This window comes from Chaetodon auriga, chromosome 12 (assembly GCF_051107435.1).
Source record: "Chaetodon auriga isolate fChaAug3 chromosome 12, fChaAug3.hap1, whole genome shotgun sequence".
NCBI classification, from domain to species: Eukaryota; Metazoa; Chordata; class Actinopteri; order Chaetodontiformes; family Chaetodontidae; genus Chaetodon; species Chaetodon auriga.
In genome coordinates, this window is record NC_135085.1 from 24,069,082 (window position 1) to 24,091,362 (window position 22,281).

A 22,281-nucleotide genomic window follows, 5' to 3' on the forward strand; every position below is an offset into this window, starting at 1 on the left:
CATTTGCATAATTCATTTCACTTCAGAGCGTCTGACAAATGCCTCCAAACTCGTCGCCTCTCTGTGAAATCTGAATATTCTCCAGCTCTCCCGCAGAGTGCCGATTCGGCAAATTAAACCAGAGGAGGAGGTTCCCCCCCCCCCCCCAGAGGAAGGAAGGGCACCAAATCGGGCTCAAAAGAAAGATGGTGGAGGAAAAAAAATGCAATAAAGTCCTCAGAATAAATGTTATACTTTTAGACATCATTCCCTCTTCAGTCATGAAAAGCTAAACTCTGGAGAGCAACAGGCGTTCTGTTTCTCCCGTGTCGTCGAGGTCCTGTCGACCAAAGCAAAACTGCGTGATGAAAGTGGGTGAAAGGCTCAGGCTGTGCACAGATCTCTACCTCCCTCTGGTGGTGCAGTGCAGTAACTGCAGCTCATTACACCAGAAAGAGCAGCAACTGATCACGGTTCAACAGTCGCAAACAGGTTAGAAAAATCTAAACGAAGATAGAATTCAAACAGTTTTTCACCTTCATTCAAATCTTGATGTACCACTGGTCCCATTAATCTCTTCAAACCTGTGAGCATTCGGCACAAACTCATGCATAGCAGCCAGACGTCATCCAAACGCACACAACCTTATTTTAGAGTGGCACAGAACAGATTGGTGCAGCATGTAGTAAAAGAACCATCCAACTAGAAGCAGCGGCTAATTGCTAAAGGGGCTAATTCTTCTTACCCCTTTTTGATTTCTCACTAACGAGCTGTATGACTGATTTTGTGTATTGGTTTCACAATTAATTGTAGCTCAGAGCTTAACCCGCCAGCCAATAAGAATCAAGAATTCTCAGCGGCCATGACATGAAAACAAACATCTAACTCAGTTCGTAGAAGGTCTGATTGAACTTCACTGTCCAGTAAAATGCCAGCTGCCTGTTTTCAGTCCCTCTTGTCAGAATGAGCCTCTATGGAGGATATTTAACGTGGAAAACATAAAGTGTGTGTGAGTGTGTGTATGTGCGTACCTCTGTTCGAGAGCTTCTCCAGCAGCGTCCTGAAGCGCTGCACTACAGACGGGGAGACATCGTAGGTGTAAACCTCCTTCACCGGAACAGAGTGACACCTCCCAAACATTCCATCTGTGGACACACAAACACACTTTCATATTTAGCGTTTACATCACTGAGAGGAGGCTCCTCGAAAAGGCTAAATATGATCAATCATTCGCGTTTGGCTTTTCCCGACTGACTTCACTTTAATGTTCATAGAGCCAGGAATCAGGAACAGCTCAGCTCTCAAGCTGATGATGCATTTAAAGTCATGATGTTACACAGAAAAATGTCTGAGCAGCTGTAATGAACAGCAGCAGTAAAACAGTGGTTTATGTTTAACATGTGTACCTGTGCCTTTCCAGATTTCATGTACTGGGGGGGGGGATTATGCGCCTGCTGTGGATTTTCTTGCAGACAGGGTTGTCCATTGTAACATGGGACAAAAGCATTACAAGAGCAAGTGAAGTTTTTCATCTCCAATTACAGTAAAAGTACTCTGAATCAAACAGCAGTATGCAAGGAGTGCTGCTCGGGTGTGACACATGGTCTCACTCCGGCGATCTTCAGTTTGAGGATCCTGCTAGTTTAGAACTGTGGAAGAAGAGATCGTATATAATGTACACGGCCTTTATAGTTGATTTTTTGATATTCTTTTCTATTGTCTGTTTGCACTTTTTCTACCTCTCTTGCTGTTGTAACAAGTACATTTCCCCAGCGTGGGATCAATAAAGTCTTAGCTTAATGACCAGAAGTGTCACATTAAATTGGTGTTGTTGAATTGTTGTTGAATCATTACAAATATTATCAGTATCACTCTGGATTTGCCTGATTTGGTGACTGTATTTCACTGAAAAAGCCCTTAAAAAGGCTGTACCAAACATCTTCCATCGCTTCATCACTAAACACAGACCTCATGACAGAGAGTGTGTCTCTTCACTCCGTCACACTTCCTCTAAAAAGCCACACAGTGGGCAGTGTTAATGTGAGCTGTGGGAAAGGCCAGCGGGAGGCTGTCTCCGAAAACGAAGCCGTGGGTGGAGAAAGCGTCTCGAAAGATGAGTCAAAGACCAGAAATAAACAGAGATGTTTCAAGCTGCACTCACTACTACCTGTTGTACCTCCACCACGTAAGAATGAGTGAGCCTGTGACTCTTTCCTCAGTGAACTCTGAACAGGTCAAACGTGACAGCTGACACAGACTTTCCACTGCGGCTACATGTGTTTGTATCTGCCTGCACAGCACAAGAGCACTCGTTCCTATTCAGGCACATCAGAGTAAAAGAAATAAGAGATGCATGAATAATGTTCCTCGCCCAACCTTGCACGAAACGCTTCATTCAGACATTAAAATCTTTGCTTGACTCCCTTTTCAGCAGCCTGAACGCACAAGTAATACTCCGAAATGTTCTTACTACCTTAGCTTTTTGCCATTTTCTAAATTCATTTTCTATGTTTTCACGTAACTGCTCCCTTGATCAGTTCTATATAAAACAGTTCACTCACTCAGTTCCTTTAGATTCAGCTGACACAATAAAGCCGAAGACAGATAAAGTATCATCCAATCAAGTTTTATATTTACAGCAGTTTGCTAACTTTTCATCTTAAATTTGTATAATAGAGTGAAACCTGCTGCACACTTGGGCATCCAGACCTTTTCATAACCTTTTATTCTGAAGGGAACGTTCACCTAAAATAGATCTGCCCGCGGTCTTGGACAGCTCGATCAATACCTGGAGCTGTTTTAGTGGTAGTGGCAGCAGTTATCGATCTACAGTAGCAGTGGAGAGAATGAAACTCTGAGCATTTGATTGATGTGTAAAACTGACAAATCAACACAAGACCCTGAGAACATACTGCAGCACATACAAAGCAAAACCTTCCTTTTTTTCTGTCTATGTCATAATTATCGTCCCTGCAGATGTGGAGAGTCCACAAACTGTGTCAGGGATAATTCAGCATTCTCTTTACATGACACATCAATAATTGGAACAGCAATATAAGCAATATTATACAAATTCACCTCAGCTCAGCGAAAACACTGCCTGTCTTGTCTGGTATTTTTTATCTCTAGTTAACTCTAAGAATATACTCAGGTGTTAATAGGCCATCCTTGTCTACTCAAAATTATGTTTACAAATCACTGAAGTGTTTCCCCAGTTATGACATTGTGATAAACGTAATTTAAGAAGTGAGGTTACAGCAACAAAAGCTAATCTATTGATTAGCAAAGGAAAACTGAACCAAGTGCCAACAACAAATGAGCGCATCTTCTCATGCGGTTACTACAGTTCTGATCACCGTCTGGTTACATAATGCAAAAGTCTGATGCGTTAAAATCCAAAAGGATGCAGTAAACTCAGTATTGAGGTCAGACAAGCTAGTTTTTCATGACAAAGCTACACTGTGAACAACTAATCTGTGCTACAGAAGGTGAGCTAGCTAGCTAATAACTGGCTAGCAGAGACTGGTGCTAACAGCTAACTGTGCTAATAGAGCCAACACAGCTAACAGAACCAATAAAAAAAATAGAGCTAATAGCTAAAAGAGACAAAAGAGTCGACAGAGCTAATAACAGTAATAGCCTAAGCTAATAGAAGTAACAGAGGTAATAGTTAACCAAGATAATAGAGCTAACAGAGCTAACTGCTAATGGAGCTAATAAAAAAACAGACCTGTGGCAGTCTTCCCTGCTACTGGTAACACACCACACCACTCATTTCAGACGCCACATGTTAGCCAGGTAGCATGCTACTAAATGTTTGGTGGGTGCACACACTGAGCTACATTTAACATCTTTGTAAGTTTCCTGTGCTATTTTTTCCCCCCATAAAGTTCACAGAAACACACACAAACCCATTGTTACTGTTTTGAGTTCATTTTTTATTACTTGATTGATTGTAGATTAGGAGTTTGTTTGTGTCTAATTATGTTTTTTTTCTTACCACAGTGCTTCCTGGTTCTTGGCAGTGACAAAGAACTTGAGCATAGTTTCAGGCTGTGTTTTATAGTGCCTGAGTACAAAGTAGGGAGCATGCTCAGTCCATCTTACTGCGCCATACTAATTGATGGGAGTGTTAAATGGGGCATTATGTGAATGCTTTGACTCCTTTAATGTGTGGTAAATAAATGGAAATAGATTTGAAATGGTTTCTGATATGGAAGATGATCTGTGTGGTTGAATTGATCATGTTATTGATTCCAATTAAAGATGGTATGGTCCAGTGGGAGGGGCCTAGCCTTTAAATGGAGGGGATCTCCACTGCCTAGTCAGTCAGAGAAGGGCTGTGGTGCTGCGTAGACCTAATGGTGGCGCTGGCCAGACTTTGTAAGTAATTTTTTCTGCTGCATTTTTGTTCTATCATTGTCTCCATTTTGAGGGACAAAAAAACATTTTAATTTTTGCATCAAACAGACTCTGTCTTGCTACCTTTTATAGATTTTGGAGGTTAAATGACACCCTTTTCCTGTCAGCTTTTCGCCAGACTACCCTTATTCTAGGTCAGAACGTGACAGCTAACAGAGCTAATAAAAATAACAGAGCTAACAGCTAACCGAGATAATACAGCCAACAGAGCTAACTGCTAAAGGAGCTAAAAATAACAAAGCTAACAGAGATGATAGAGTTAATAGAGCTAACCACTAACAGAGCTAATAAAATAACAAAGCTAACAGAGATAATAGAGCCAATAGAATTAACAGCAAATGGAGTTGAATACAGCAGAACATAGCAGAACATGAAGTTAACATATGTATTGAAGTACTTCAGTTGAATACAGTTTGGAGGTGAAAGTACTTTGAATGCTCAAACTTTTGAGTTAAAAGTTTGAGCTATAGGTAGATGATAAAGTAAAAAAAAAAAAAAAATGACATTGTGCTTTTGGGGCTGTTCACATTCACATCGGGACGTTTTGTATCAGTTAGCGTGGAGTCCAGCTGTGTGTGTGTGTGTGTGTGTGTGTGTGTGTGTGTGTGTGTGTGTGTGTACACATCTGTGTAGTTTGTACATTGATGTTTTGTCCGAGGTTTTAGATTTCTATGATTCTTGTGAATGCCTCCCACTGCACATCTGCATGCCATGTATGACTGTGTGTGCATGTATGTGGGAGAGCGTGCATGTTGCATAACAGCACTTCTACATAGTAATTCAGGCCTCTTGTCTATAAATAGCCTCTGCGTCACTGTGGCCGTCTCAATCAAACTGCAAGCCCCATTTAACAGGCAGCTAAGGATGACCAGCGGCTGGTCTGCACTGCTGTAATTACTCTCGAATGTTTCACTGAGTGCATATTCTCTTGTTTACCAATGAGACGGAAGAAAAAGATGTGCCATGGGTGTTCAAGGAAGAGTGAGATAAGTGAGGATGAAGGGAAAGAGACGTGGAGAAAAGAGGAAACAGATGGATTTTGGCAAATTATAAGACTGCAAAGTAGATCTGGAGACGAGAAGTTTTATGCTTGCTTTGAGCTTTTATTTTTAAGATGGTGCAGCTTTGCCATAAGATGAAATATGTCATTGTACAGCAATTACAAGCAGTTTTGGAGAAACTGTGGCTGTTACTCAACAGGACCTCTTGGATTTAAGCTTTGTGTTCACATTTGGTCCAATATGTTCTTTAGGAAAAGATGAAAACAGGAACCAGCTGCTGGTTTCTGAACCTATGGTTTTTAAGCTTATGGCTACTGGAAAGTAACTAGAGAACCACTCTCAATTTCCATGGTAAGGTATGCAGCCAATCACTGATGAGGAAGTGGCATTTAAATGTATGTATTGTGTTTAATTGTGGATCGGCCAGATGTGACCGGGACCCGATCCACTTCTTAAAGCTTCAGTAACGACCATGATCCAAATGTGGAGGATCAGGTCGGTGCAGTCGCTTCCATAAACTCTAAAATCTCAAAGTAAAGCTACACAATGCTGTCTTATTGATGCTAAAATCACTGCATCAATAACATCAGAACTGCTGCAAAATGCAAAAAAGAAAAACAAGATTGTGGGGAAACTACTGCGCCACAGGCCTTTTTCCAGCTCTGATCTCATAAAACACCATTTTTGCGCCTCCCAGAAGGAACATCTTGAATTATCGCTCATAATTACACTCATGCATATCTAAGGCTTTATCCCAGTTCACTACCAGAGGGCCGTAATTCAGAGCCAGACATGTCTCCTTGTGATTTATGGTCCAGATTAGAGCAGAATGAGGATTCACAGGACCATTCTCAGAAGCGCAGGCTGTATTAAGATGGAGGAGATGGGCCGGCAATGCTGGCCAGATGTTGCTCTCGGTTGCATTTTAAATACGGCCTTCATTTCATGACGATAACAAAACAAACTCTCATGAAACTATTCTTCTTACAACTCCTTCTGAAACTAATGTTTTCTTCTGTTTCTCACCTTTGCTCTCTCGCTGATGGATGCCTTTCGGCAGGTCTGGACTCACTTTCCTGAGGCACAGAAAGCGTTTTGTTCCCAGTGGTGGAAGAAACACTCAGATGTTTCACTGAAGTTAAAATAGTAATGACAGTGTAGAAATACGCTGTTCCAAGTCCTGCATTCAAATATTTCACTTCAGAAAAAGTACAAAATATACTTAAAGTACCAAAAATAAAAGCAGTCATTATGCAGAATGGCCCACCTTAGAATAATACATATGTGTACTATTACTAGATTATAATTATCAAAGCATTAATAAGTTCATCACATTGATGTGGCTGCTGGCAAAGGTGGAGCTGATTTACTACTTTATATATTGTTTGGTAGCTTGTAAAATCCCCCCACTGATCAATAAAGTCTTATTTTAACTGAGCCTATAATAATTGATTTGTTGTTTATATTTATAATTAATCTGAATCTATAATATTTAATATATATTCACATAACACGGTTAACTGATCATACCTTGAAGCAAAGAAGCAAACTTTTCTCTGTTTTTGCACATATCTTTACAGAGTTGTGTCACAGCAGGACTGACAGTAAAATGAACCAGTGACACCAGTGATCCATCCATCCAGAGCCACGGGGCCATTACTGTGTCAAAATGCTAACCATCCTCAATAAATCAGCATGCTGAAGTGTTAGCATTCAGAGTAGCCGAAGGAAGGTGCAGCTCCAGAAATACTTTGAGCTGAATTCCTTTGCGACGTGCTGTGTTTTTTCTGGACTGTATTGTTGCAACAAGCTGACTGAAAGCAGAAAACTCAGTCCTGCCTAATGAACTGGCTTAAGACGTCTTAATGGATCTGCTGCCTCTGGGGACCCACATGAGTCCATCCCTCACTGACTGCACTCCACAAGATCAATGACACCTGCCATCTCTTGGCAGGGCCAGGGCTGCTTTGACTGGCTGCAAAGTGCAGGGTTTCCTTCATACCTGTCAAAAACTGGCTCTGGGTCTCGTAGTTTTAATCATGTAAGCAATGCTAACGTCTGATTAGCTGCACAGGCTGCTGCATATGCATGTAGTGCTCGAGTCAGTTGTGCTGGGAGAGCAGGAGGGGTGAGAGATGCACGTGTTGTTTTTGTAGTTTTAAATATGTAGATATACCTTGTAAGGGAGATGACATTTCAACTCCTCACCACAATCCTTGGTGTCTGCTCTATGATTAAAAGTAATGTCAAACCAAGTATCTTCCCTTCATTCACAGGAATGTGGTTTTAAAGGTAGCTTCATGCAAATGCAGTGGGAGCATAGTTACAGGATGTTTCCTCAAAGGGCCATCAAAGCACAAGCTTTTGATCAATAACTCTACCCACGCACACGCCAATTAGTCTAATCCGACAGGCCTACAGCAAATATGATGATGATGGTGGAGGCTGTGTGAGATCATTAAACAAATACACTCCAGCTCCACTGAAGTGTTGGAGTTCACTCTCCACCCTGACCACAGCTCTCATTAGCGATGCGCTTCTTCAGCTCAAGAGAAGAAGAAAGTGCTGTGCTTTTTCCACAAGTTTTTAATTTGATCTGCGCAGTCTGAAGGCGTTACCTCAGTCAGAGGTTTTTCAGTGGACCGAGTCACTGAAGCTCAGTCTCATTTGTTGGTGGTAAAATCTCAACTCAAAAACACATTTCAGTGACTCGGTGCTGCAGGATGACACTGGATGAATGTGTTGAGTGTTGCATTGAGAGTCACAGATTTTTTTGGACAAAAGTGGAGCTCCATGGCACAGAGGAAGAAGATATCAGGCTTTGGAGACACACACAGTACTTGTTAGCTGGATCAATTCTTTGTTGGTTTGGTTTCTTCGTGACATTTGTTGACAGTAAGACAAATATAAATGATCTCCAGCCTCATCCTTTACGTAAATAAGAGCTGCAGACTGTAATTCGCGGAGTGAAGGCTTCAAATCTTATAGTTACTGACTCCCTCTCATCTGCTCAGCTGTGACTGGATATTAGCATGAAAACAGCAGAACTCATATTTATATACATATGAGAGATCCAATCAAAGACGTCTTTAACCGACGGGGCTTAATCATTGAAGAGAGGGCAATGATTTAAATCAATAACCAGGAAGACCAAGGAGCTCATTGTGGACTACAGGATAACCAAAGACTGCAATCACACCCCCATTCACATTGACGGGGCTGAGGCTGAGCGTGTCTCCAGCTTCAAGTTCCAGGGCGTCCACATCTCTGAGGACCTCTCCTGGACTCTCAACGCCTCAACAGCACCTCTACTTCCTGAGGAGACTGAGGAAAGTTAACCTGGCTCGTCAGATCCTGGTCAACTTCTACCGCTGCACCATTGAAAGCATCCTGACTAACTGCATCTCAGTATGGCACGGCAGCTGCACAGCCTCCGAGTGGAAGGCCCTGCAACGGGTGGTGAAAACCGCCCAGTGCATCACTGGTGCCCAGCTAACTGCCATCGAGGACCTCCAGCGCAAGCGGTGTCTAAGAAGGGCACGCAGCATCAGCAGTAACAGCCCCCACCCCAACCATGGACTGTTTGCCCCCCCACCATCTGGTAGGAGGTTCAGGAGCCTCCGTTGCCGCACCAGCAGGCACAGGAACAGCTTCTTCCCCAGAGCTGTTACCCTGCTGAACTCTGTCCACCAGCTAAACTGCATTTTGTTGTCTCTGTGTTGCAATAACAAATCAATCAATCAATCAATAACAAACAGATCGATCATTGAATGTAGACTTTATGAAGATATTTTCAGCCCTGTCCGTGGGGGGTAGTGCCATGTTGGCTGTTATGTGCTCAGGAGACAACGTGCAACAGGGGGCTGATGGGTAATGGTCCAGCTCAGCCCGGCTCCTCTTGTGCCTGTTGCCATGGCAATTTCCATCGAGTGCTTTTCGTCCCTCGCAGTGAGGGGAAGCAGTGTGTGTGTGTGTGTGTCTGTGTCTGTGTGTGTGTGTGTGTCTCTGTGTGAATCTCCCCGCTTGGTTTACACTCGGGCTGCATTCAGGAGCGCTGCACAGTGAAGGCATTCAGACAAACGACGTGAAAATGACATTTGCAATGACGATGCACCTCACCTGACGTTTACTTGGTCAGTTTTTAAGATGCAGTGTTGTGTAGCGTGAACGTTTGATGGTCTTAAAGGCGCAATCAGTTATATTTTACAGTCTCTTTACACAAAGTGATGATGATGGTAATTTATGAGTGGAGTTTCACAACAGACTTTGCTCGAATTTTCTCTGTCATTGGTTTTTTATTCTTGTGAAATGTTGGCAACACACTTCTTAAACAGTTTGTGAATTTAGGATGTAGTGAACATTAACTTCTGAAGCTAATGATTTTTGGATTAAACGTTAGCTGGCCACATTATCGCTCTCACAAAACACTGGGTGCTGTGTGGAGGAAGTTGTAGTTCCCAAAGCAGCCACTAGACGTTACCAAAGAGTCACATTTGACTGACAGGGCCTTTGACTAAATTTCCATTTCCAGCAAGGATAGCACGTGAAAAAGCACTGCTTTTCTTGCACATTTGAACACTTAAACAACGTTACCTCTCACTACAAATGACAGTATCACAACAGATAAAACATTAAGAAATATATCAACATGAAACCATCATGTTCAATCTAAAAATGGGAGCCCTATAGAAATAATCCAGAGCATACAAGTCAAACCCTCCACGAAATTAAACAACAAAAGACGTCATTTGTGTTACAGAAGCGACCTCTTCGCTAACGTGGACTCTGTCCCTCTTAATACGGACTCCCTCTATGGACACTACAGGGCTTCGTGAGTTCGACATGCTGTTTTGGGGCATTCAAACGGCTGATGCTGTCTCGTAGCTTACGACCCTGCCTTCAAACCACTGTGAAGTCCAACAGCGTAACGAATCATCAACACAAAAATGCTCAGTTTGTTTGAACTCTGAGCTCGTTCACATTCAGCCTTTCGCAGCTTCTCACAATCTATGTTACTCCAGAGGTTGAGTAAAAGTCTTCTTCAGTCATAATGTTTTACACACTCTGTACATAGCTCAGCAATAATAACACTTATCTCCAGCTCGCAGTTCAGTTCAGCTCTCCTCTTGCTGAGTTAACTAATGCCAATTAAAGCATAACTGCAGGCCGTATTCTCTGCTGGAAATGAGTGTTTCCATGCTGAGCAAGCTTCTTCACGATGAGCTCCATTACAGCTCTGACAGTGAAGCCAAGGGACCCAATCAACACCTGGGAAACAGCAGCTCCATGACAGAGCAGGAGATGGAGGGCATGTGGCAGCATGTTCACAAAGACATAGACTAAATATAGAAAGAAAACATATTTTTAGCCTTTTCTTTACTTTGCAAACCCTTAAAATGAAGCTACGACGACTTCGACCCATCACCTCCAGTTACAGGTCTACTGGTTGGGACCAGTTCAAACAGGGTACTTTCAGTGCTTTTCAATGCTTTAAGGTGGTGAAATGTTCCAGGACTTCACATGAAAAGCACAAAGATGGAGGAAACAACACAAGTTTAGTCTGCTTTTCCATCCTGTTAATCATCTTCCAAAGTACACTCAAGCTGTTGGTGACATGAAGCAAAAGGGGATTTCTCCTTTCCAGATGGGGATCAGAGCACCGCAGCTCTCTTTTCATCCTTTCCAACCATCAAACCGACCAGCAGAAACAACCAAAGCAAGCGGGAGAAATTCAGCGTTTCAGAGCTTAATGCATAAAACTTCCAGCAAGCAGCAAAGCAGAGCGCCATGTGAACAAATTCACCAGACCCCAAAAGACCACGGACGCAAACAAAAGCAGAAAGCAAGATTGATTGAGCTTTCTCCACATCGCCGCTCGTCTCCCGTCTGAAAACATTAGCGGAGCTCGGATAACCTTGGCGATGCTGAGCAAACTCACAGCGCAAATATGATCCATCACACAGCGGTGCGGATCGAGTCATTGGGGGTAAAACCCTGATTAATCTATTGCAAGGCTGAACAGAGGTCGCACAAAACGAGTCTGTTAAACCTGCTCCATTTTGATCAAACAGGAAGTGGGAAGTTCTGTTGTTTATAACGCCTCTTCGTTGAAAATGTATTTAAGCATAACTGGTTTTCTGACTTCTCACAATGTATTTTGTGAAATCTGCTTAAAGATCAGGAACATACGTGCAAATAAATCATTCAGGAAAACAACTAATACTTGAACCATACATGAAACATTATATTAAAAAGAATGAATCAATGTTTTTTGAACAGCTGTGACAGAAATAAAAAAAGTCAATCATGTAAGTAAAAGGCAGCAGATTTGATCACATGATGTAATGTTATCATAACCTACATGCGATGAAATAATTATCGTAAAGCCAACAAGTCATTAGACTCAGAAATACACTCAAACAGTACTCACTTTTATCACTGACACTTGCTAAAGACACGTTATCGCACAGTAGCGCCACACCTAAAGTTAAATCTGGGTTAAACAAACGCAACAACGCCTTTATTTCTCATCCCTCATCCTCAAATGTCCGTTCAAATAAAGTTTGCATGGAAACAACGAGGTGTAAGTGGCAGTCGGTCAGCACTTCCCACAAGTGAAGGCTCAACATATGTTCCTGCTGAGCTTCATCTGCACATCCTGCTGCACGATCGCACAACTACAACGCAGATAACAAGTAAACTTTGATGGTCTCAAGGCATTTAAGTCTCAACAAGAAGAACTGTAAACAATATCTGAGCAATACCATGTCATCACTATCTACAGTGTCAGATTCATTAGTATCTAAATACTACACCGTACATTTGAAAATGAATGGCAGTAAAGTAACACAATGATTTACGTTTTATACTGAAGGTCTAAAACTAAAAGGTGCAACAATTAGTCAATTAATTGATCAACAGAAAAGATTCAACTGATTTGATGACTGAAGCAAAAATGTCAATAATGTGTTTGGTTCAAACCCCTAAAATGTGAGGATTCGATGCTTCTCTCCATACATCTGTCAATTGAGTGAATGTCTCTGGGTTTTGCAGCGTTGGTCGGACAAAACAAAAAGACATGGGAGGACTTCAGCTCAGGCTGCAGGGAATTCCAGTGGGCACTTCTCACTATTTTCTGATGTTTCTTTAACCCATCAATGGAGAAAACAATGTGCAGATTACTCCACAGTTAGAATAATCGCTCATTGCAGCGCCGCGCACAAACACGGGAGCCTTTAAGTGAGTAAGTATAATTGACAGGCAGCCGTTCTTATCTCCACGGCCAGACTCGGCGGCATGCTGAGGCTAAAAATGAAAGTCAGCAGAGGTTCCTACACTGCAAGAAATGCCCACCTGGATAGACAGGTATTAAACGCTCACATCTGATTTAATCGAGTGGACTTGTGTGTATACAGCAGGCTGCACCGATGCAGCGACATGCTATCATCAGTCCTATCATCAATACACCTCTATCCTCTTCTCTTTATCGCTCACTTGCATAAAGCATATCATTTGTAGGACCTCTACCCCGTGGATGTATTATTACAGGAGCACTTTTTGCAGCGTAATAGAGCCGGCCCTCGTAGGCGTTGGATGTGCCGGCTCTAAATGTGGCATCGCTCCGTCTGACAGTCACAAAGAAAATGTCAAGTCGCTGATAGAGCAGCGTCTTTCCACGCAGCTGGCCTGCCCTTTCTCCTTTTGTACCCACACACGTCAGGGTGATACGCTTGAAAATAGTAAGTCCACAGGGGTGGGTGGCTCTGCGCTCCATCCCGGACTGTTGCGTCAATCCTGAAACGTCACTTTATGTCGTTTTACGCTGGAGGTACGTTTGCCTGAGGCAGGAATCATTACGTTATCACATTCATTTAAGGAGAATTACCAAAATTACTCATTTAAGACACGAGATACGACACATTGCTGTCTCATCTACCTGTTGTCAGGCGACATGTTTGTGACGTGGACGGCTTTATTTAGACATGACACGACTGCCACAGCGCGCCTGGTGCGTACATAACGACACGAAGGAAAGAGATTGTTTATTTCAAAGCTAAAGGGTCGGAGGGTGGTGGTGTGGGGTGGAACGGAGACGTCAGAGTGGTGGGTGGTAGACTGATGTGCTTAAGAGATAACTGTAAATGATAAATGTACTGCAGTGTCATAGAGACATGGAGACATGAAACCATCATGTCTTGGGTTACATGTGAAGTGCCTCATATATAGAAGTGTGATCTCTATTTCTGTATTTAGGTAATGAATTCATCTGTGAAGGATACCTTCGGCTCACTACAGTAAAAATAAATGCTGCTCAGTGACAGAAGCGTCCTGCTGGCCGTGCTTTAATAACAGGTGTTCTGCCGTTGTAAGCTGGTGGATGTCCCTGCTGTGACAGATTTGGGCATAGCCTGAAGGTAGATGAAGCTTTTAATCCAGGTTCTATGATCTTTGTTATTCAGGTTTAAATTACTTTGTGAGGGCCTGTTTAAGTCCTCAAAATCTGCAAGCAAAGCGCATGTGACAGATGCTGCGTTCATCCAGGAGAACCGCTTAAATGACTTCTCATGTCAAGGTAAGAGAACAACTTGTTTCCTCCAGGTACTGAGATGTTTTTCCGTTGTCACTTTCTCCTCTTGTTGGAAAAAGAGAGAGAGAGTGTCCTCGGCTGAACAATACCAACCTTACTCACCGTTTTTTCTGCCAAGAGATTATAGCCAGCTCAGGCAATCAGAGCTGCTGTGTGGCCTGATAGAGCCGGAGCTGCCAATCACCGACACAACAGACTGGCACCGTCTGCGAGGGGCAGTTTGACAGCAGCTATTGAAGCAGGTCGGACGCACGGCGGGCGAGAACAATGGCCGGAGGTGCAGCCGCCGCAGTTTTTCCACTGTGAGATCCAGCTGTCAGCAAAGCCTCACCTCACCTGACTCACCTGGGGCATTTTCATGCTCTTTGAAACTCGGGCTGACAAGAAGCTCCACCGAAACGGCCAACGCTGCCACGAACTGACATAATCACGTTTCACAATAATTAACATTTATATGTGCAACACCCATCACTGCGGTCAAATCGAGTTACACAAGTACTGATCTCATGCCGCCCGCCCTTTTTGAGTTCGGCTTCGTCTCCTAACATCTGGTTTCTTTTGATGGCGACAGGAAATAAAATCAAACCTCTGAGTCCTGATCAGCTCATCAACCAAACGTTGGATTTAAAAGACGATCTTTGGTGCAAAGTTAGGAACAGTTTAAACTATCTTCACAAATGATAAGTAAACCAGCTGATTATCCATCCATCCATCCATCTATCTTATTGTGTGGGAGGACTGATTTAATTTGCGCTGCCCCAAAGGCGTCAGCTGATGTTTGTCAGACTGCTGGAAAACTAAATCTCTCATTTTTTCCAGCTGTATGTTATCTTATAAAACTCACAGGAAGCAGACGTCAATCCACACAACATGACACACCCCTACTTCCGGTCTAGACAGGAAGTTAAAAGACAAAACAGAGTGGGAGAGGCTCCTTTCAGCTGAAACACACGAGGTCGATGGTGAAAGGAAATGATGAGTCAAAGGCTGAACAGAGTCCACCATCAGAGCTGGAACATCAGCTGAGGAAAGACAGAGCAACCATCCAGCTGAGGGGTTTTCAATGACCCCTCAGCCATTAAAAACCAATCTATCCATCAATCAGCATGTAGATAGACAGATAATGACTGCAGGCCTGAGACGCAGCGAGGCAGGAACACACACCCCACAAAGCTGTGCAAACCAGTGAGCAAAGAGCAAAGAAAAATCCAGCAGCAGTGAAACACAAACAGACCAACTATGCAAATAAAAGTGACACCTTTTCTTTCATCGACGTGAAACAAGGTCACCTGAGGCAGTCACAACACAGGCGGAGCCGGTCTGAGCTCGGCTAAAAATAACATTCACCCACGACGTAATGAATCTCTCGCAGAACGAGACGTGTGCGTTGTTTTTTCAGGCCCACCTCCTCTGTCACAATTAGATTAGGGGGCACATTTCAAAAGGACGCCGCGCAGACAGGAAGTGACCGAGCTAACGAATTCAGAGCAAACACGCCCTGCCCGAAATAAACACACGTCAGGAAGCAGGTCAGAAACACAATCGGTCAGCTGTGCAGCCGACAGCACGGCCACCTGCACCTCCTAACAGACCATTCAGATGCTTAATGAGATTATGCGACAGATTATGGCGCTCTGTTATCTCTGTCGGCTCTCTGTCTTTGCTTTAAACCCTGCAGAGATGTTGATAAGTGAAGCCGAGAGCTTCCCAGCAAACCGCTGGTGATCTGAAAACAAAAGGTTAGCTCAGAACAGATGTGGCCTGAACTCTGGAGGATAACCCGGTTATCGCTGGGCTGACCCGGTGGACTCCAAGATAAAAGTGTTTCCAAGACTCCAAAATACATGCAAATTATTTTCTGTGAACGACTTTCATGTTTTGAGCTTTTCTGATTCTAGGTTGATTCTCAGCAGGGGTTTCCTTCCTCTTGATGCCAGAGAAGCCGCAAGGGAAGAAAGTGGGTTTATATTTATGTGTTGGGTCTAACGAGGCTGAATGAATGCAGAGGCAATGCAGCAGCTCAGATTTTGTGTGCATTAAATAACACGTTGGCTGTTGAAGCCGTCAATGCAGCACAGACTGAACATGCTCTGTAGTACATGTGCCTGCTGAGTACACTTTGATCTGCTTCAAACTTTGCTGCTCATTGGACGGTCTTCAACACACTCGTTACAGGAGCAGGAGGTCTTGAACACACATTGTGGGAGCCGGCGGTAAAGGTCAGAAATCCAGTGGGAGGGGCGGGGGCGGGATTAAGAAAACAGTCCTGCACAGGGCTCTACTGTATGCAGAGTTCCCATTAGGGAAAATGGGACACAAGCAAAAGGGATGCTCAAACGCTGCTTGATGAGAGGCTGCAGCCAAAGAAGTGTGATAGCTCATTTTGTTCATGGTGAGCAGGGGGATTGATATGATGACTGACGGCGTGCAATCCCTTAAACAGCTGGACGCCAGCGTCATGAGCAGTCTTGTTTCTGTCCTTGAAGGCAGGAGAAGTTTAAAACCTGTGTTTTTAACCGCACTGTGAGACGCAAGTGGTACAAATATACTTAAACACTCATCATGTAATTGATGCATCCAAATGAAACGTGTGTGTTGGTGTGTGTCAGGTGACTTACCGTTGACACAGATCTCATACGGCGAACACAGCTCGCTCTCAAACAGGCAACCTGTTTTCAGGGAAACACAAAGACGGCACACGGTTAGCTGGTGGACATGTAACCGAGACTTCCAGCATGAGGCTGCCATGAAATAAATAATACCCACACACATTCAGGTAGTACCTCTGAATACTATTAAAGAGTATGAGTACCTCATAGGAAATTCAGTTTACCTCCGCAGAAAACAAATGAAAGCCAAACTATCTGCGTAAAATACCATTAGAGGCAAGTGAGAAAACTTGTTTTTTTTGGCATGAGGTTGAAGTGACACTTAACAAATCCTAATTTTAAAGAAACAGAGTAATACAATATGTTTCACCCTGCAGTTCAGTGTTGGCCATCAATTTAAAAACTGGAATAAGAGACTAAATGGCTTCATAAGACTCTTCTCCTCAGATCTCTTGTGCTGTTGGGCTGTTTTTGTATTGCTATATTCGTCAGCTTGGACAGCAAAAACTTGCACTTATCCTGAATTAACACTGGGTTGAGAGGATGCATCAAACCGGCTCCTTCAGCGCTCCTCTGGGAGAGGAGAGGAGGGGAGGCGGCCATATTTTATTCTACCGCACTTACAGGAGATGAGGCAGCATGTTGCACTTCTTCACACTCTCATACAAACACAGTTAAATCAACACTGCAGGTTTACTGAGGATGGTTTGTCCTTTAGCAGGAGTTTAAAGCAGATTACAGTCCAACGCAGTGTTCTTTCCTTTCATGTGCACCAACACAAACACGTTTACAGTATCTGAGTTTGGATTCATTAGCTGGTGCAGACCTCGAGCTTCCTGCAGCCACAATAAAAGCCGTCCAGTGTGAGGAACTGATAACAACCGTGGTAACAGATGAAGGTCGCAAGGCTGAGTTTAACTGTAAACACTGGTCTCAATACCCTACTACTACTACTACTACTACTACTACTACTATTTTACTTCTACAACTGCTACTACATCTTCTAGGTTATTTCTACTAATGTACCACAATTACTTCTATTTACTCTTCTACTCTTGCTAATCTACTACTACTGCTACATCTACTAAATCCACCACTACTGCTACTACTAAAAATACTACTTCTACTATTTCCACTACTAAGCTGAACTACTTCCACCACTACTGTTACTGCTACTGAATCTACTGGGCTACCACTTCATCTTCTGCCTGTAACAGTACTATTATAGCTATTACTACAAGTACCACTGCTACTACTGTTATTAAATGGCTACCACTATTACTGCTTACTTCCCATCTACTATCTTGCTCCTAATATGATTACTATTCCTACTACTACTACTAGCACTACTACTACAACATTGTCTAATCTACTTCTACTAAAACCACTACTATTGTTTAGAAACAGTAGCAGTAGTAAAAGTAGTAATCTGGTAGAACTACCAGATTACTATTATAGTTATTAATACATTTAACAGTGCTGCTACTGCTATTAAGCAACTAATACTACTACTTCAACCTTTTCCACCAACAATTACTTCCATCAATAATACCAGCACCACTACTACTCTAGTACTACTAAAAGTACTTCCATTGATGCTTTTTCTAGCACTTTGGTGTCAATAAATCCTCAGTTTAAAGTGTTTATCTAGTGTCAGTTTCATTCATAATGTATGCACTCAGGTGTCTGTAAACACACACAGGGACATACTCCAGGGACGGTAACAGCCACCAGCTGAAACCAGCAAAACAATGGGATGCTGTAACCATGGCAACACCTGTCGCTGAGTGCCTCTCTGCCTTGCAGGGATCAAAGAGTGGCAGCGTTTACCTCCCCTCACCTCCCCTCACCTCCCTCCACATCAACACTCCGCGAGCTCTCATTGTGTGGTCTATCGAGGGGGAGGTTTGCTAACATGGACGCTCACACCTGGGACCTAAAATCTGCTTTCAGCTCACCCGAAGCAGTTTTGGAGCAATTGGACATCACCTCAGCATCAGCATTTAGACCAGAGCAGGGCAGAACTCATTATTCATCCACGTCTGCCGCCCAGACGACTGCTTTTCTATTACAAACCTCTGCAGCCTCTGAGAGGCCATCGTGCTCGCAATATTGCTTTCTTTTCTCTGGTGTGAACAGCAGATGGCCTTGGCTTATATTTTTTGTGTACTTACAATCACACAAACACTCACAAGGAGCTCCTCAAATGCTCTTCGGTCACCTGTCGTCTGACGAGGTTGAAGATTTGAGAGAAATTCACACTTTTTTCCAAATCTGTGTCTTTTCCTTCATAGGAATGTTGATGCTCATTTTTGGCTTTTTAAAGGAGGTATTGTGAGGCGTTGTCGCAGGTGTTTGAACTGACTCACTGTAAGACTGTATTCTTGGTCAGTAAAGAAAACGTACCAGATACAACACTGAGACCAAAACTGTTATAAAAAATGAGTTTTTATGGCAGAGGAAAAGTATCACAGAGTCCTGATATGACTTACATCAGAGTAATCCATCTAAACATACACCCAGAATCCAGAAGATAAAAGAATAAACTATAAAAACACTCAGGCTAACAGTTAGCCTACTCAGAATGTTGTATTAGAGACATATTAGCCTCAGCTAGCTTGGTTAGCACTGAGGTAAACAGCTCACAGAAAAACAAAATCAACAAATAACAAATCCACAGTCACAAAACAGCTATAATTAAAAGGGAACCTACAGATAATGATCCAGCAAAGCTGTTCTGGGAGAAGATAAAAATGCATTTTCTCGGTTACAAATCCTACAAAATGGCGGGTGTAGCATTAGCCTGTAACTGCCATGGACCTGAGCCAGCGGGGGTTGCTACCAGCTACTAGCTAGCATTTTGAAATGAGAATTGTTGCTAGCAGACTTTATCAGCTGCAGCTAACGAGTTACTGGATGCTAACTCCATGAGCTGGCTAAAAAACTCCAGTTATTTTAAATATTTACAGCTTACCTCTTTTCAATAAATAGGGTCTGTACACGATGATAATGCTAAAGGCTAAAGCTACATGTCCCAAACAAGAAGTCAGTATGCTCACCTGAAGATGATCTGTGTCATACGCAGCATTGTTCTGGTATCAGAGCTAGTTAGCAGGCCGACTGAACTTACTACAGTTTTATATTATTTCTAAAGGTGAAATTAAATATCATTTGCTCAAACATAACCCTGTTTAGATGCCCTAATAATAAAAAAGTAACGCAGTCTACAGCCCTCTCCACAGGTGATACTGTGAGGTTGTCGCAGGTGTTTCTATTAACATTAATGATGTTTCCTGTAATCAGGTGGAATTAGTCCTATTTGTGTTTCACAAAGCACTTGATCTTCCTTCTTTGATAGTTAATTGAAATTCACTATTTGCAATTATTTTGTGGCAAAAACAAGGTAAAACAAAACAGGAAAGTCTGCATAAATCACCCAAAACAGGCTCGTTGACTCCTCCGCCCTAAATCAACAGCAGCTCCACACACGCTGCTTCAAGCAGCCCAGGACGCAGTTTGTCTTTAACGAAGACAAATCAGAGCGAAGTCATTTGCTATGAGCTCGTGTCATGTTTGCTGGATATTCATTATGTTTCTGTTTTGGTATAATTAAAGGGAGAATCACCCGAGGCTGCATTTGTTTACATCTCTGTGGAAAAGGACCCAGTAATCACAGCCGTTTCCAGCAGGCGCCGTCTTGTTAAAAGCAGAAACATGTAACACAGAAACGCAGTGTACAAAGAGTCAGAGCTTCATTACAGCAGCTTTGGGGCATTCATGCTGCTTTTGGGCCAATTGCTCCAAAACAGCTTAATAAGAACAAAGATACAGAAGCAAAAAAGGCAAATCACACAGGCTTACAACTGAAAGGGAATCATAACATTTGAGAACAAAATCCTGTTTTCACATTTTGGCAAAATATGTTTCCTGACATTCAATATTTAATATTTTCAAATGCAGAAAACCCATAAAAATGTCTTTAAGTGAAGCAATCAAAGCAGCTGATAAATTCAACTCCATTCATTCTTATTTTCACGCACCAAGTGTCACACGTTTGATGTACTGATCATCTTTTAATCGATCAACTTAATGAAAGAGGATATAAGGAAAGATAAAAGTTAAGATGTAAGGAGATTTGTTTTCCGTTTCACTTGCAGATAAGAGCCGGTTAGAAGTGGAGGATATGGAAGATGGCACCGCATGCTGCTTTTGGACTTTTGCTGCCACTTTAAGTTTTGTGCTGTCTGGTTTCATCACTCCACACCAGTAGAGTGTGAAATAGGTTGCAGTATTGCACTGTGGACGGACGCCAAACCGGCGATGCGGGAGGAGCGGAATTTCAATCAGCTTCACCCTGTGAGCAAAGAGCAGCGTCCAGGCTGTGGCCTTTAATGCCTCCTGGCAGGGCCGTTACAAGCTGCGCTCGCTGACAAAGGCAGGCACTACATTTCCCAGGATGCCATCTGTCTGTTTGCATGCGACACCTGCTGCTCCCGAGGGAGAGGGCCAATAAATAAACTGAGAGCGGTCACCTTGGAAAATAAAGCCAATGATTTAATTGGACGTATAAACGACAAACCGCCCGTACTGTAGTCATATCCTGAAGTATATGAAAATACAGATTAACATGTTTACATTCATTAAAAATGTGCACCGTCTAAACAAGCCTTATTTCTACATCATCACTGCTAAAAATCCCCTTTACATTCAACCTCCTGTCGGGGCTGAATCCAAACTCTTCACATCAGCGCCGCAGATTTGATCAACTGTATCTGGCTAATTAACTTTAAAGGTCCTATATGTGGCATTCACTGCCACTAGATGTCACACTGGAGCACCAGCATCTCGCACTCTAACCATCAGCAGCAGCTGTATCGCTGTAGTCAACGCCACCAGACTCCATTGACAAAAGCAGTAATTTTACCCCACAGATCATCGTAAAGTAAACTCACCAACACGATCTTGGTTAGACGTGAAAATATCAGGCCGGCGTTTGACTTCAAAAGCGGCCTGACTTTAACTCTGAGTAGCTAGTTGGCTAAGCTAATTAGTAAATACTTCTAATGCTGTGTATTTTAAATCATTTCATTCTATTTTTAAGGTGCTTTTTTTTAACATCTGGACAGAGTCAACACAAGAAAATCATTAACTGGCTCTCCCAGTTTACAGTTCTTCTCATTGACAGATGCAATGGCTGGATGGTTATGATCTGCGAGTTCAGCAAACATTCACTCGATCTGTTCACATAATAAGTGAGATATTAAGTTTAGTCGTGTTTGTCTCCATCACCGGCCTCTGACTCCGTCTCCATCTCTTTATGTGGCCTTCTGTCTCGATTACAGCGAACGACTTTCATCATTTTCCTTCAGCATTCGGCTCCAACCTTCTCCACCGCACAATGTTATCTCCTCGGGCGTGTTTACATCTCCGGACAGTTGATAACAAGTCGGGGGGCCGGGCCTTTTAAAAGCTCCCCCTGTCTTTGTAGTTTTATTTTTAGCTCCTGCTGTCGATCTAAAGGCTGACTTCACGCTCAGGTTTTTTCCTGATCAGAAAGGGCTTTCCTAATTGGCTGCCTGTGCGTCGTCTATCTCGACCGCATGTGCGTGCAGCAGACGTGTTTTCTCCGGCGTGCCGCGCTTCGCTTTTAACATGACGGCAAGCCAATTTGTTTGGGCCTCGG

The 22,281-nt window shown here is 42.9% G+C and overlaps 1 protein-coding gene across 2 annotated transcripts in view; it reads right to left on the bottom strand.

Moving 5' to 3' along the window:
* The window catches only part of LOC143329232 (receptor-type tyrosine-protein phosphatase N2-like), a 178,020-nt gene that overhangs the window by 150,044 nt on the left and 5,695 nt on the right, over window positions 1-22,281 (bottom strand). For both annotated transcript variants that reach the window (XM_076745040.1, XM_076745041.1), the window contains exons 2-3: window positions 16,608-16,658; window positions 1,011-1,124 (exon numbers count right to left, since the gene is read on the bottom strand). In XM_076745040.1, the coding sequence (XP_076601155.1) occupies window positions 1,011-1,124; window positions 16,608-16,658 (165 nt within the window). The remainder of the gene's footprint in view (window positions 1-1,010; window positions 1,125-16,607; window positions 16,659-22,281) is intronic.